Here is a 13,665-nt window from a genome sequence, read left to right as displayed (position 1 = left end):
AATGAATAAAGAAATATATTAAAAAAATAAAAATTAAAAAAACTGGGCATACAGGCTCCAACCCCTCTCCCCAGTCTCCTACCCCCCATTTCTGCAGAGCCTGCAGCGTCTAGCGCCCCCCCCCCCAGCCCCACCCATCTCCGCAGGGCACGCAGCCCGGTGGACAGAGCTCGGGGACCCCACCGACCCCTCCCTCCGCCTCTCCCGCCGCTTCCCCTGCGGGGCTCGGCCTCCAAGCCTCCGCCGCCCCGGCCTGGACGGTGCCCAGCGGCCGCGGCCGGGTCAGCGCCCGTCAGCCCAGCGCCGGGAGCAACCGCAGCCGCCGCCAGGCCCCGCCCCGCGGCTGCCGGGAGCCAGGCCGCTCCCGGGACTGCAGAGCGCGGTGAGTGCACGGCCCGCAGGGGGGGGACCCCGTCCCCGGTCCCCGGCCCGCCGACCCGGGCCCGGCCGCCAGCCCTGCAGCTCCCCGGGCTCCTCGGCTCGGTCCACCCGGGTCAGAACCGCAGAGCCGCCCCTGGATCAGGACCCGCAGTCCCGCCCGCTCCGGGACCCGCCGCCGTCCCCGGGGCCCCTCCCCTCCTGCAGGGACCTGGGATCCCGCGCCCCCAGCCCCCGCGCTCCGTCCGCTCGCGGCTTCCCCCCCCCCCCCCCCCCCACGGCCCCGCCTCTCCCGGAGACTGGATCGCGGGCCCAAAATAGCTCTGCCTTCCCGACCCGGGAGGACTCGGAGCCGCATCTGCCCGGGAAGCCCAGGCGTCTGAGCTCCGGCTGCTCCGGAGCCAAGAAGCTGGGCCCCCATCCTGGGCGTCCCCCGGAGCCCGGGAAGCGAGGCGGCGCCCCAGCTCCCACCGCTAGGTCCCCGGGATCTGGCTGCCAACACCCCCCCCCCCCCCGCCCCGCTCCACCGACAGTGCCATCTGGGACCCGGGGCTCCAGCCCTCCCTCCGGTCCTAGCACCGCGAGCCCCAGTGTCAAGAACCATTCGGGGACCCTCGGATCCTGAAGTATAGAAATCCAGCCCCTGTTCTTTTTGGGGGGGGGTGGAGGGGGGACCTCAGCCCAGAAACTTCCTGAAGCCTCGGGATCGGCACCGCGTTCCTCCTCCGAGGCGCCAGGAGCCAGAGACCCCCCCAGCCCGCAGATCCCATTCAACCAGCGGTTCTCAACCTCCGCTGCCCATGAGAATCACCTGGGAATCTTTTATTAAAATCCTGATTTCTGGGCCCCATCCTCCGGAAATTCTGTTTCTTTGTTACTCATGCCGTGGCCCCACCCCATCACAAAGAAACAGAATTTTCCGGAGGACGAGGCCCAGAAGTCAGGATTTTAAAAAAAGATTCCCAGGTGAGTCTCATGGGCAGCCGAGGCTGAGAACCGCTGCATTACACTGAGGCCCGGGTGGCCACGCATCCCCGCGGCGTGCGACCCAGATGCCCAGGGTTTCGTCCATTCCTGGGAGGCCGGGCTGGCGCGGGCGGGGGAGGGAGCGGGCGTGAGGGGAGACTCGGGTGGGGACCTGGGCTGAGGGTCTCGGTGCTAAACAAACCCTAAACAGGCGGGTTGCCATGGCAACGGCCTTCCCGGGCCTCCCCTGGAGACTGCGTCGGGGAGGGCAGCCTCCAGGAGCCCCCACTCCGCCAGCTGTTGTGTCTTCCTGTTATGTCACCATGGCGACGGTGACCTCAGCCCTCCATCTCCATCCCCCTCCCCTCCTCCGGCGGCCGAGGTTCAATGATGTCCCCGGGGGCGGGGTCTTGCGTTGGCCCCGCCCCGGGGCGGGGCTGGGGGTAGCCCTGGCTTAGGGGAGTCCCGGGCCCCGCGCGCCGACCCCGCCCTCCCTCCCTCCCCCGGCTCCGCCCGCGCTCGCTCCCCACCCACCCGCCATCCCCACCCAGTCCGCAGACCCTTCCAGGCTGCAGCTGTCGCCCCGGCTTCCACTCCGCCGCCGCCGCAAACCTGCGAGGTGAGGCTGCGGTCCAGGATTCTTGGGTGCGAAGGAGACGTGGGCTGGGATGCAGGGTGTCTGAGTTCCTAGAAAGACTGGGGGGGAGCCAGACTCGGGTTCTGGAGAGGAGAGGGCTGGGGACCTGGACTCTTGGGTCTGAGGGAGGAGGCTGGGGACCTGGACTCCTGGGTCTGAGGGAGGAAGGCTGGGGACCTGGACTCCTGGGTCTGAGGGAGGAGGCTGGGGACCTGGACTCCTGGGTCTGAGGGAGGAGGCTGGGGGCCTGGGCTCCTGGGTCTGAGGGAGGAGGCTGGGGGTCTGGACTCCTGGATCTGAGGGAGGAGGGGCTGGGGGTCTGGACCCCTGGGTCAGAGGGAGGAGGGGCTGGGGACCTGGACTCCTGGTCCTGAGGGAGGAGGCTGGGGGCCTGGACTCCAGGGTCTGAAGGAGGAGGTGCTGGGGACCTGGGCTCCTGGGTCTGAGGGAGGAGGCTGGGGGCTTGGACTCCAGGGTCCGAAGGAGGAGGTGCTGGGGACCTGGGCTCCTGGGTCTGAGGGAGGAGGAGGCTGGGGTCCAGGACTCCTGGGTCTGAGGCTCAGGGGGTTGGGGTCCAGGACTCCTGGGTCTGAGGGCTCAGGGGGCTGGGACTCCTGGGGTCCGGTTTGACGGAGCTGGAACCCGGTGTGGGGAAGTCCTCGGGACGGGAGGAGCTTGGAGAGGGAGTCCTGAGCTCGGGAACGCGTGTGGCTGGGGGTGAGGATGTTGGACCTCCCCGTCCTGGGCACAGAATCGGAACCTGGGGACTGGAGCGGCCGGGCTGAGGTCCGGCACGGGTGCTCCCAGAGCGCGGCGCCGGGCAGCCCGAGGGGGGACCAGGCTGGGGCCGGCGCCCCGGGTGTGGAGAGCACATGGGGTTCGGGCGCCACCCTCAGTCTGCAGCGGGACGGGGTGTGGCGCTCGGCCTGGCGGCGGGAGAGGGCGGGGTGTCTCCGGGGCCGTCCGAACGGCCATTCCTCTCCCTCCTCGTGTCCGTCCACGCCTTCCCGAGCTGCGTCTCCGCGACCCTGGCGGTGGCCGCTCTCCACGCGACCTCTGGGGCGCGGAGGCCCGTCCCCTTCCTCCGGGGCGGCCCCGACTTCCTCCTAACGGGCCCGGGAGGGAGGGGCCGGGGGCGGCACCGCCCAGGTGGCCCCGGGGACACGCTGTTTCCCGGAGGAGGTGGAGGTGTGACTACCTATCTCTGTTCTCCATTCCAAAGCGGGGCGCAGCTCCAAGCCTGGAGGCGGGGGTCTCCGCCAGGCACCCCCCCGGGTCCGGGTTCCCGGTCACCCCTCTCCCCTCAGAGGGACCCAGAACTCACATGGTGAACGTCCCAGAAACGTGGGTCCCAGGCCCTTCCATCTGGGACCTGGAGTCCAGGTTCTCCGCCCTATGTCCCCCTTACCCTCCCCCCCCTCTCCAAACCGACGAGCGGGGCGGGTCACCCCGGAGGCCGGCGCGGGGCGGGGGTCCCAGCCGCATTCCTGGTGGCCCGGCTGACTTGAGTCCTTATAAGGCCGGAGACGCGGCTCAGACCGGCTGGCCGCCCCGCAGCCTCCGCCCAGCGCCCTCCCCCGACGGGGCGGGGCCGGGCGCACACACGCCCACGCCTCGCGGAGCGCGCACTTTCGCCCAGTGGCGTGGGTTTCCACCCCCGCGATTGGGGGACAGGGATTGGGGGGGGGGCGGTAGAGGGGGGAGAGGTGGGGCTGCCTCGGCCGGGAGGTGTGGCCGGAGCTGCTGCTGAGTCTCCTAGGCGCGGGGGGAGCCTTCTCGCCCGGGGCCGGGCTGTCGCCTGGGTCTCCGAGGGCGGAGCTGGGCTGAGCTGGACGCTGACGTCCTCTCTTCCCGGCTCATGCTCTGACGAACCTTTTCCAGGTGTCTGACTTCAGCCGCCTCGGCAGCCAGATCTCTCTCCGTCGGGGTCCTCAGCTAAGACCGCAGGTAAGGGGGCTGGGGGCCTGGACTCCTGGGTCTGAAGGAGGGGGCGCTGGGGGCATGGACTCCTGGGTTTGAGGGAGGAGGGGCTGGGGGCCTGGGCTCCTGGGTTTGAGGGAGGAGAGGGGCTGGGGGCCTGGGCTCCTGGGTCTGAGGGAGGAGGGACTGGGGGCCTGGACTCCGGGGTCAGAGGGAGGAGGGGCTGGGGGCCTGGACTCCTGGGTCTGAGGGAGGAGGGGCTGGAGCTGGGTGTCTCTCTGACTCCTAGATCCTGAGAAATGTATCTGGGAGCTTGCTCTCCAAGGAGTGGGGCCCCACACCTGTGTATCTGAGGAAGGAGTGTGTGTGGACTGGGCTCCTGTGTCCAGGGGGCTGGGCGGGGGGGCGGGGGGGCGGGCTGGAAATTGGGGGAGCTGCTGTGCAGGGATTGGGCGCCCAGGTGGGTAGAGCCTGCTACGCTGGCTCTGACCCCAGAAGGGGAAGTTTATTTCCCTGAGGTTGGGAGAGGCCTTCTAAGCTTCCAGGAGCAGCAGCTGATAAGGGAGCCTTTGTGGGGCCTGAGGCAGGACTTGGAGGGCGTGGGAGGAAGCCGGTGTGCCAGCGCAGGTGGCCGGCTGGTGTGCTGGCTGCGGAGGGCTCGGAACCCCGAGGTCTGACGCTACAGAACGCGGAGGCCTGGGGATTGCAGTGGGAGGGCCGGGCCACTGGACACTTTAGAATCTGGGAGCTGAATTTCTTTATATATATATATATAAAAAGTGTTATTTATTAGAGAGAGAGAGAGAGGAAGGGAGAGGGGTAGATAGAAACGTCCATCAGCTGCCTCCTGTGCACCCCCTACTGGGGATCATACCCCAAACCCGGCTATGTGTCCTGACTGGGACTCCCAACTGTTGACCTCTTGGTTCATGGGCCACCCCTAACCACTGAGCCACACGGCCTGGCTGGGCTGGGCTGGGAGCTGAATTTCCATGAAGGAGGGGAACTAGCTGGCTGGGGTCCTGAGGGGGTTGGGCTCCATGTGGGGGAGGGGGGCAGGCAAGAGGAAGCTCCACTTCCTTTGGGTTGAAGCTCTCCTGAGGCTCCTGGTCTCTGAGGTGGGGGTGGGGACGGAAGTAGGGGGGGGGCGGGTGCTACCCATAGGCGAGATGTGGTTAGATGTGGGTCCCTGAGGATCCAGGCCCTGGGAAGGTCGGACTCCTGAACTTTTGGAGGCCAGAAATATCTAGGTCCCCTTAGGTGAAGAGGAAGTTGGGCACAGAGGCTGGGGTGCAGAGCCCTGGGCACCCCAAAGGGGGGAAGTTGAGCGGGAGATGGCTGTTAAGAGGTCATAAGGAGACAGCCTCTTGTTCTGACAGGGGTGGTGGGGAGGCACGGGAGGGGTTGCTTTAGAGATCAGTCTTTTTTTTTTTTTAATATATTTTTATTGATTTCAGAGGAAGGGAGAGGGAGAGAGAACTAGAAACATCAATGATGAGAAAGAATCATTGTCGAAACCGGTTGGGCTCAGTGGATAGAGCGTCGTCCTGCGGACTGAAGGGTCCCAGGTTTGATTCCGGTCAAGGGCATGCACCTTGTTTGCGGGCACATCCCCAGTAGGAGGTGTGCAGGAGGCAGCTGATCGATGTTTCTCTCTCATCGATGTTTCTAACTCTCTATCCCTCTCCCTTCCTCTCTGTAAAAAGTCAATAAAATATATATTAAAAAAAAAAAAGAATCATTGATTGGCTGCCTCCTGCACGCCCCCTACTGGGGATCCAGCCTGCAACCCAGGCATGAGCCCTGACCGGAAATCAAACCATGACCTCTTAGATCATGGGTCAACACTTAACCATTGAGCCACACAGGCCAGGCTGGTGTCCAGTCCTGAATGCTGGGGGGCTGAGTCCCTGGGAGAAGGAGGGCAGCCTTGCGTGTCTGTGGGAAGAAAGCTCTGTGGTTGGTAACTCGGTTAGACTATCATCGAGATACGCCAAGGTTGCTGGTTTGATCCCCAGTCAGGCCACATACAAGACTGAACCAATGAATGCATAAGTAAGTGGAACAACAGATTGGTTTCTTTCTCTCTCTCCCTTCTTTTTTCTCTCTAAAATCATTAAATTAGAAAAAGAAAAGAAAGCTCTGTGGATTTTTAAATTAATTTACTCATTGAATTTATTGGGTGACATCAGTTGATAAAATTATAGGTTTCAGGAGTCCAGTAATACAGTATCTGTATACTAGAGGCCCGGTGCACGAATTCGTGCACAGGTGGGGTCCCTCGGCCTGGCCGGTGATTGGGGCGATCGGGGCCAACTTGCCCAGTCCCGATAGGGGCTGATCGAGGCCTGCCGGTGGCGGGTGGGAGTAGGGGGTGGAGGAACGGCGGGAGGTTGGCTGTGGGAGCACACTGATCACCAGGGGGCAGCTCCTGCATATCATAGTGACCGATTAAGCGGTCTTTCGGTCAACTGGTCGTAATGGTCACTTAGGCCTTTTTTTTTTAAGTTACATTTTATTTTATTTTATTTTTTTAATATATTTTATTGATTTTTTACAGAGAGGAAGGGAGAGGGATAGAGAGTCAGAAACATAGATGAGAGAGAAACATTGACCAGCTGCCTCCTGCACACACACCCCCCCCCCCCCCCCCCCCCGGGATGTGCCTGCAAGCAAGGCACATGCCCTTGACCGGAATCGAACCTGGGACCTTTCAGTCCGCAGGCCGACGCTCTGTCCACTGAGCCAAACCGGTTACGGCAGGCCTTTTTATATATGTAGATTGTGTTGTGTGTTTATTACACCGCCCCACATGATTTCCTTCCATTATCATTTATCCACCCTTGACCGTGTCTTGACAAGGAGAGAAATAGGGGCCTAGACTCCTGGGCTCTTGACGTGAGAGGTGGGTCACCTGAGGCCAGAGGACAGGAGGAGGCTGCCACCAGGTTGAAAACTGAAAGGCCTGCATCGGGGATACCCCCCAGCTGCAGTCCGGGTTCCTTTGCCCCCCCCCCGGGGCAGGCAGAGGCTAGGGGCCTGAATTCTCCTGGCTGGAACCTTCTTAGGACGCCTTCTGTTCTTGCAGCCATGCCGGTGACGGTGACCCGCACGACCATCACGACCACGTCCTCCTCGGCCTCCTCGACCGTCCTGGGGTCCCCTCGGTCGCTGTACCAGCCCCTGGGCCTGCTCCGGCTGCTCCAGCTGCTTTCCACCTGCGTGGCCTTCTCGCTGGTAGCCAGCGTGGACGCCTATGTCGGCTTCTCAGGTAACTGGTGCATGTTCGCCTGGTGCTTCTGCTTCGCCGTGACCTTCATCATCATCGTGGTGGAGCTCGGTGGGCTCCAGGCTCGCTTCCCGCTGTCCTGGCGCAACTTCCCCATCACCTACGCCTGCTACGCTGCCCTCTTCTGCCTCTCGGCCTCCATCATCTACCCCACCACCTACGTCCAGTTCTTGAGCCACGGCCGCACCAGGGACCACGCCATCGCCGCCACCGCCTTCTCCTGCATCGCGAGCGTGGCTTACGCCACCGAGGTGGCCTGGACCCGGGCCCGGCCCGGCGAGATCACGGGCTACATGGCCACCGTGCCGGGCCTGCTCAAGGTGGTGGAGACCTTCGTGGCCTGCATCATCTTCGCCTTCATCAGCGACCCCTCCCTGTACAAGAACAAGCCGGCGCTGGAGTGGTGCGTGGCCGTCTACGCCATCTGCTTCATCCTGGCCGCCGTGGCCATCCTGCTGAACCTATTCGACTGCACCAACGCGCTGCCCATCCCCTTCCCCAGCTTCCTGTCCGGCCTGGCCCTGCTGTCCGTCCTCTTCTACGCCTCGGCCATGGTCCTCTGGCCTCTCTACCAGTTCGACGAGAGGTACGGCGGCACCTCCCAGCGCAGGGGGGATCGCTACTGCGGGAGCAGCAACGTCCACAGCATGTGCGCCTGGGACCGCCGCCTGGCCGTGGCCATTCTGACGGCCATCAACCTGCTGGCCTACGTGGCCGACCTGGTGTACTCGGCCCGCCTGGTCTTTGTCAGGGTCTGAGGCGCTGTCCCAGAGCTCCCGGCGCCCTCTTCTCTGCGAGGGTGTCTCTACCGGGTTCTGATCTCCTCCGATGTCCTCCCCCTGGGGCTCCCCCCTCCCCCTACTCTCTGTCCCCGTCCCTTCCTGCGTCTTTGGCTGCCCACACTCTGTGTTGCCTTTCTCTCTTCACTCTCTCTTTCCTTTCCTCCCTCGTCGGTTTTTTCCTGGCCATCTGCCCTGTTTGCTTTCTCGCCTGCCTTGTTTCCTGTGCCACTTCTTCCCACTTCCCTTCTTCCGCGTTCCTTGGGAGCCCTGGGACTTCTTGGTCACCCCCCACTGCCACCCCAACTCCAAAGGTGCTGAGCTCCACACCCCACACCCCACACCCCACATAGCAGCTGGTCAGACCCCAGCCCCCCCGCGGGGCCTCATTGCCAAAGCATGTGCCCACGGCTGGCTGTGCCTTAGTAGGTGTGTATGTGTGTGTGTATGTGTGTGTGTGTGTGTTCTGGGGGTGGGAGGGTAGCTAGCGAGGGGGACCCTTTTCTCGCAGTGGAAGGGGGTGTATAGTAAAGCCTCCCCTTTAAGTAAAAAATTAAAAAATCCCTGGAGGTCAGTTATTTCCAACTAGAGGCCCGGTGCACGAAATTCGTGCAAGGGGCTTGGCCCTCGCAGCCCCCCACGGCTGCCCCACGGCTGCCCCACCCACTGGTCATTCGGGAAGGTTGTTGTCCAGAAGGTCCTCCCGCCGGTCCAGCCTAATTAGCATACTAGCTCTTTATTATATAGGATGGGCAGGAGGCTTACATCACAGACCCTGGGTCCTTAGGCCCCCCCCACCTGGCCTCCAGTCTCCCCAGAATTTTTGCCAGGCTTACCAAAACCCCCTGCCCACGGGCTGTCTTCAAGGGACCCAAGGACGGTGGCTGCCTTCCCTCCTAACTACCCTCTGGGTACCAAGCTGTCTGCAGTATTTGGGGGGGGGGGGCGGGCAGGAACATGGGGCTCCGGCCTCAGTATTGAAAAGAGCATGTGCCGCCTTTGCTGGGAGGCCTGGGTTTTTTCTTTTCTTCTTCCTGTCACAAGGGCAACAATTACTGGGTGGTCCTCTTCTTCGAGGGGAAGAGTTCCTTTTTTTTTTTTTAGTTTGTGGGTGGGTTGGATAGGTGGGGACTGCTACCGCCATAGAAGAATTGCACCGCTTGAGTGTGTGAGACGCACGCGTGTTTCTGTGTGCCTAGTCGCTTCCTCCCGCCGCTTCCTGCTTCTCTGGGACTCACACGCCTAACATGATATATATATATATAAATGTATAAATACATATTTTATTTTTTTTTTAAATTCCCTGGAGCTTCTGGTTCCCATCAGCCCCGGCTGTCAATTAGAGAGGGAAGCCTTGTCCCTCCCCCTGACCCCCACACCCATAATGTTCTTTATTTTATTTTTTACCTCAATATAAAGATAAAAGGAAGGCTTGTGCTTGCTTTATTATTGGGGAAGACTCCGGGAAGCAGGGCGAGGCCCAGGTTCTTGGGTCTGATGGGAGAAACGGGGTGGGGCCGAGACAAGTTTGGCCTCCTCAGAAAAATACTAGTTGGGTCTGGGACTTCCAAATTACTCTCTCAAACCAGGAGAGCTAGTTAGGATAGAAACGAACAAGACTCGCCGGGCCCGTGTGGCTCTGTGGGTGAGCGTTGACCTATGAGCTGGGAGGTCACGGTTCGATTCCCGGTGAGGGCACGTGCCCAGGTTGCGGGCTGGATCCCCAACTGGGGTGTGCAGGAGGCAGACAATGCTTTTCTCTCATCGCTGATGTTTCTCTCTCCCTTCATCTCTGAAATCAATAAAAATCTATTTAAAAAAAAAGAAGGAAATGAACAAGATTCCTCCATCCTTGGAGTCCCATGAGCACCTGAGAAATCCAACGTCTTCATCTGCGTGCAGCATCTCTCTGGCCCTCCAGGTTCCTTCTCTCAGTCAATCAGTTGCTAACCAAACTCTGCCTGTTCTTCCTCCTACATGTTATTTTTTTTTTTAACATTTTATTTATTTATTTATTTTTAAAAATATATTTTATTGATTTTTTACAGAGAGGAAGGGAGAAGGATAGAGAGTTAGAAACACCGATGAGAGAGAAACATCAATCAGCTGCCTCCTGCACACCCCTTACTGGGGATGTGCCCGCAACCAAGGTACATGCCCTTGACCGGAATCGAACCTGGGACCCTTCAGTCCTCAGGCCAATGCTCTATCCATTGAGTCAAACCGGTTAGGGCACATTTTATTTATTTTTAAATACATTTTTTATTGGTTTCAAGAGAGGAAGGGATGCCCTGACTGGTTTGGCTCAGTGGATAGAGCGTCGGCCTGCAGACTGAAAGGTCCCAGGTTCGATTCCGGTCAAGGGCATGTACCTTGGTTTCGGGCGCATCCCTAGTAAGGGGTGTGCAGGAGGCAGCTGATTGATGTTTCTAACTCTCTATCCCTCTCCCTTCCTCTCTGTAAAAAATCAATAAAATATATATATATATATTTTTTAAATATATTTTATTGATTTTTTACAGAGAAGGGAGAGGGACAGAGGGTTAGAAACATCGATGAGAGAGAAACATCGATCAGCTGCCTCCTGCACGCCCCTACTGGGGATGTGCCCGCAACCAAGGTACATGCCCTTGACCGGAATCGAACCTGGGACCCTTGAGTCCGCAGGCCGACGCTCTATCCACTGAGCCAAACCGGTTCGGCAATAAAATATATTTTTAAAAAATAAATAAATACAGTTCCTCATGCTGTGACCCAACCATAAAATTATTAAAAAAAAAAAAAAAAAAAGAGAGAGGAAGGGAGAGGGAGAGAAATGTCAATGAGAAAGAATCATTGATAGGCTGCCCTCTGCACGCCCCCTAGTGGGGATGGAGCCTGCAACCTGGGCATGTGCCCTTGACTGGGATCGAACCTGGGACCCATCGGTCTGGTCTGCAGGCCCACGCTCCACCCATTGAGCCACACCGGCTGGGACCCTACGTGCTATTTGTACCTGTCCCCTGCTCCAGGTTCCTGACCCTCCTGCCTCCCGCCCACCTTGGCCTCGAGGGTGCTTTCAACATCCGGGTGGGATCCTGCCCTCCCCTGCGCTCATCCTTCCATATCCCACCCCGCCTTGCCCCTGGGTAATAAATACCAAAGCCGCTCAGCCCGGCATTCAGGGCCTCCGGGGTGACCCTGCCCACATCCCCGCTCTCAGACCCGAGCCCCCCGCCACACCTGGCGAATGGCGACCTCGACAAGATCAAAGGAGCCCCTGTCCGACAGCAGGTCATCCTGCCGGTTTCTCCAGCGCGGGGAGCGTCATCAGCGCCGTAGAAATCACGGGAAATTCCAGGGCCGCGCCACCCAGGTCCCGCACCTACACCTGCAAAGCGGCTGGGAAGAGAAGCTGCAAAGGAGGGGAGGGTCTCGCCGGAAGAGGGGGGCGGGCTGACCGGAACAGGGGCACCCCTTTACGTGAGGGATGGCTTCTTTTGATCTCTGCAGTGTCCACCCCAGGACTGACCTGTACCAACCCCCGCCTCCCCAAAGGGCGTCTCCTCCCCAGCCGCACCCCATGCTCGCACCCCTCCTGGCAGGTGCCGGAGAGACTCGCTCTAAAACCCGGGGGTGAGACGTAGACGACTGGGAAGGACCCCGGGGGCGCTGGGGCCGAGCGCGGTGGGATTCCGAGGTCAGTTTTCAGGGCCACCCCCACCCCCATCTGCTCCGGGGCATGGCGGACCTGGGGTGGCCGGAAGGCCAGAGGATCCCATGTTGGGGGGGTTGGGAACAGACTCGGATTCTCTCCCCTCCCCTTCGGCTTCGGGAAGGCGAACCCCGACCCCCCAAAAGTCCCAAACCAAGTGCGGTGGGCGCCCCACGTCCCCAGGCGCCGCCCCAGCGCCCCGCTCCGCCTCGCGGAGCATGCCGGGAGAGGAAGTTCTCAGCCGCGTAGTGAAAACAGGCGGTCCGCAGGCTGGGACTACGAGTCCCAGGATGCATTGCGCCCCGCAGCCGAGGGCGGGGCCGTGGTTGCCCTTGGCAACAGCAGGGCTCCCAGCGCGAGCTGGCGGGAGGGAAGGAGCATGACCAGAGCCGGACGCAGGTGGAGGGGACCGGGGCGGGCGGGGTGGTGGCGGCAGGAGGAGACCCGCAGGGCCGACGTTCACGTTCGGAGAGACACCCCGGCCCCCCCAAACCCTCGAACCGCTGCGCAGAGAACTCCAGAGCCCGAGAGGGACAGGGACTGAATCGCAGCAAGACCTGGAGGGAGGGAGAGACCCCACCCCAAGGAGCAAAGTGAGATTCACAGCGTCAGAGACACAAGTAGAAGCGGGCGAGAAAGGGACAAAGATGGGGGGGGGGGGGGCCGAGAGGGAGCGAGACCCCCGCCCCCCAGGAACAGAGGAGGGATTGAGTTAGGAGAGGCACCGCAGGGAGAGAGGACGAGGCAAGCAGGCGAACTGAGGGACTGAGACAAAATGCATTTACAAAGACCGGCTGGCTCGGTGGATTGAGCTCGTCCCATGGACCAAGAGGTCCCGGGTTCGATTCCCAGTCAGGGCACATGCGCGGATTGCGGGCTTGATCCCCAGTGTGGGGCGTGCAGGAGGCAGCCAGTCAATGAGTCTCTCTCATCATTGATGTTTCTCTCTCTCTTCCTCTCCCTTCTTTGAAATATCTTTAAAAAAAAGAAAAAAAAAAAGATGGCCAGGGTTGAGAGAAATGAACTTTCCTAGAGAAAGGCACAGCGGGGGTGATTGACAGAGACACCCAGCCACCGAGAGACAGAGAGACACTCAGAGACGGAGCCCAGGGCATTTGCAAAGACAAGGAGAGAGAGAGGGAGGCATTTGCAAAGACAGGTAAAGAGAGAGAGGGGGGATTTAGGGAGCGGCCCCCGCCCAAGGCCCAGAGAGGCCCACAGGATGAGCGACAGACGCAGATGGGAGAAAACAGAGCAAGAAAAACGCTCAGAGACCAGGAACGAAAAACCCACCCACCAGAGCTCGGGCGCGCGCCAGGAATCCACGGGGAGGAGCAGCCACCGAGAGCGACACCCCCGAGAGCGACACCCCCAGGGGGAGACAGAGACAGAGAAATTAAGAGGCTCCGAGAGAAAAGTCAAGACTCGGGGTGGCCTCGGAGACACCCAGCTTCCCTGTGCACGGCTTGCTGGGTCCCCGCCCCCGAGTGCAAAGTTTGGGCATTGAACCAGAGTCACAGTCAGAGACACAGCGATCCGAGGGGTACGGAGGGTACCGGGGTACAGGAGCCAGGAGGAGCTCGAGTGGGGGCCGGGCGACAGATTGGGGTGGGGGAGGGCCCCGCTCCGAGGACGCCCCTCCCTCCAGCCAGCCCCCGGGGCTGGGCGGGGGCGCGCACGTGTGTTTGTGGCGGAGCAGGGGGGAGGGTGTTTGGACGTCGGTCCGGCGTGGAGGGAGGGGGACGCCTTTAAGCCGAAACCCCGCCCCTCGGTCGTCATGGCAACGCCTCCCCCCACCCCGGGCTCCCACATTTCAGCAGGTGCCGGAGCCCAGGCTCCCACCACCGCCGCCGCCCGTGCCGCCGGCTGTGCGCGCCCCTGCCCCGGGCTCCGCGCCCCGCTCGCCCGCTCCCCGCAGGCGCGCCCGGGGCCCCGCTGCCCGCCCCGCACGCCGGCTCCCCGAGGTGCCTCGCCCCTCTCCTCCCCTCCTCGGAATCCCCCC

General features: G+C 61.4%; 1 protein-coding gene across 3 annotated transcripts; it reads left to right on the top strand.

Annotated features, from left to right (window-relative positions):
* The first annotated feature begins 262 nt into the window (after positions 1-262).
* Positions 263-9,402, top strand: MYADM (myeloid associated differentiation marker). 3 transcript variants are annotated; one of them, XM_070401933.1, is made up of 3 exons: positions 263-382; positions 3,863-3,928; positions 6,990-9,402. In XM_070401933.1, exon 3 carries the CDS (start codon positions 6,992-6,994, stop codon positions 7,946-7,948), a length of 957 nt encoding a protein of 318 aa, XP_070258034.1. In that variant the 5' UTR covers positions 263-382; positions 3,863-3,928; positions 6,990-6,991; the 3' UTR covers positions 7,949-9,402. The 3 variants fall into 3 exon arrangements, with proteins under 3 accessions (XP_070258034.1, XP_070258032.1, XP_070258033.1); XM_070401931.1 differs by lacking the exon at positions 263-382 and adding an exon at positions 1,885-1,963; XM_070401932.1 differs by lacking the exon at positions 263-382 and having other exon boundaries at positions 3,759-3,928.
* The last annotated feature ends 4,263 nt before the right edge of the window (positions 9,403-13,665 follow it).

Source organism: Myotis yumanensis, unplaced genomic scaffold (genome assembly GCF_028538775.1).
Source record: "Myotis yumanensis isolate MYYU_CA2020_CCGP unplaced genomic scaffold, mMyoYum1.0.hap1 SCAF_23, whole genome shotgun sequence".
In the NCBI taxonomy this organism is placed as follows: domain Eukaryota; kingdom Metazoa; phylum Chordata; class Mammalia; order Chiroptera; family Vespertilionidae; genus Myotis; species Myotis yumanensis.
Note: the sequence above shows the minus strand (reverse complement) of the source record. Positions and strands in the feature narration are given on the sequence as shown.

Coding starts and splice junctions, on each gene's coding strand:
- MYADM (XM_070401933.1), top strand. CDS start 6,992: ATGCCGGTGACGGTGACCCGCACGACCATCACGACCACGTCCTCCTCG.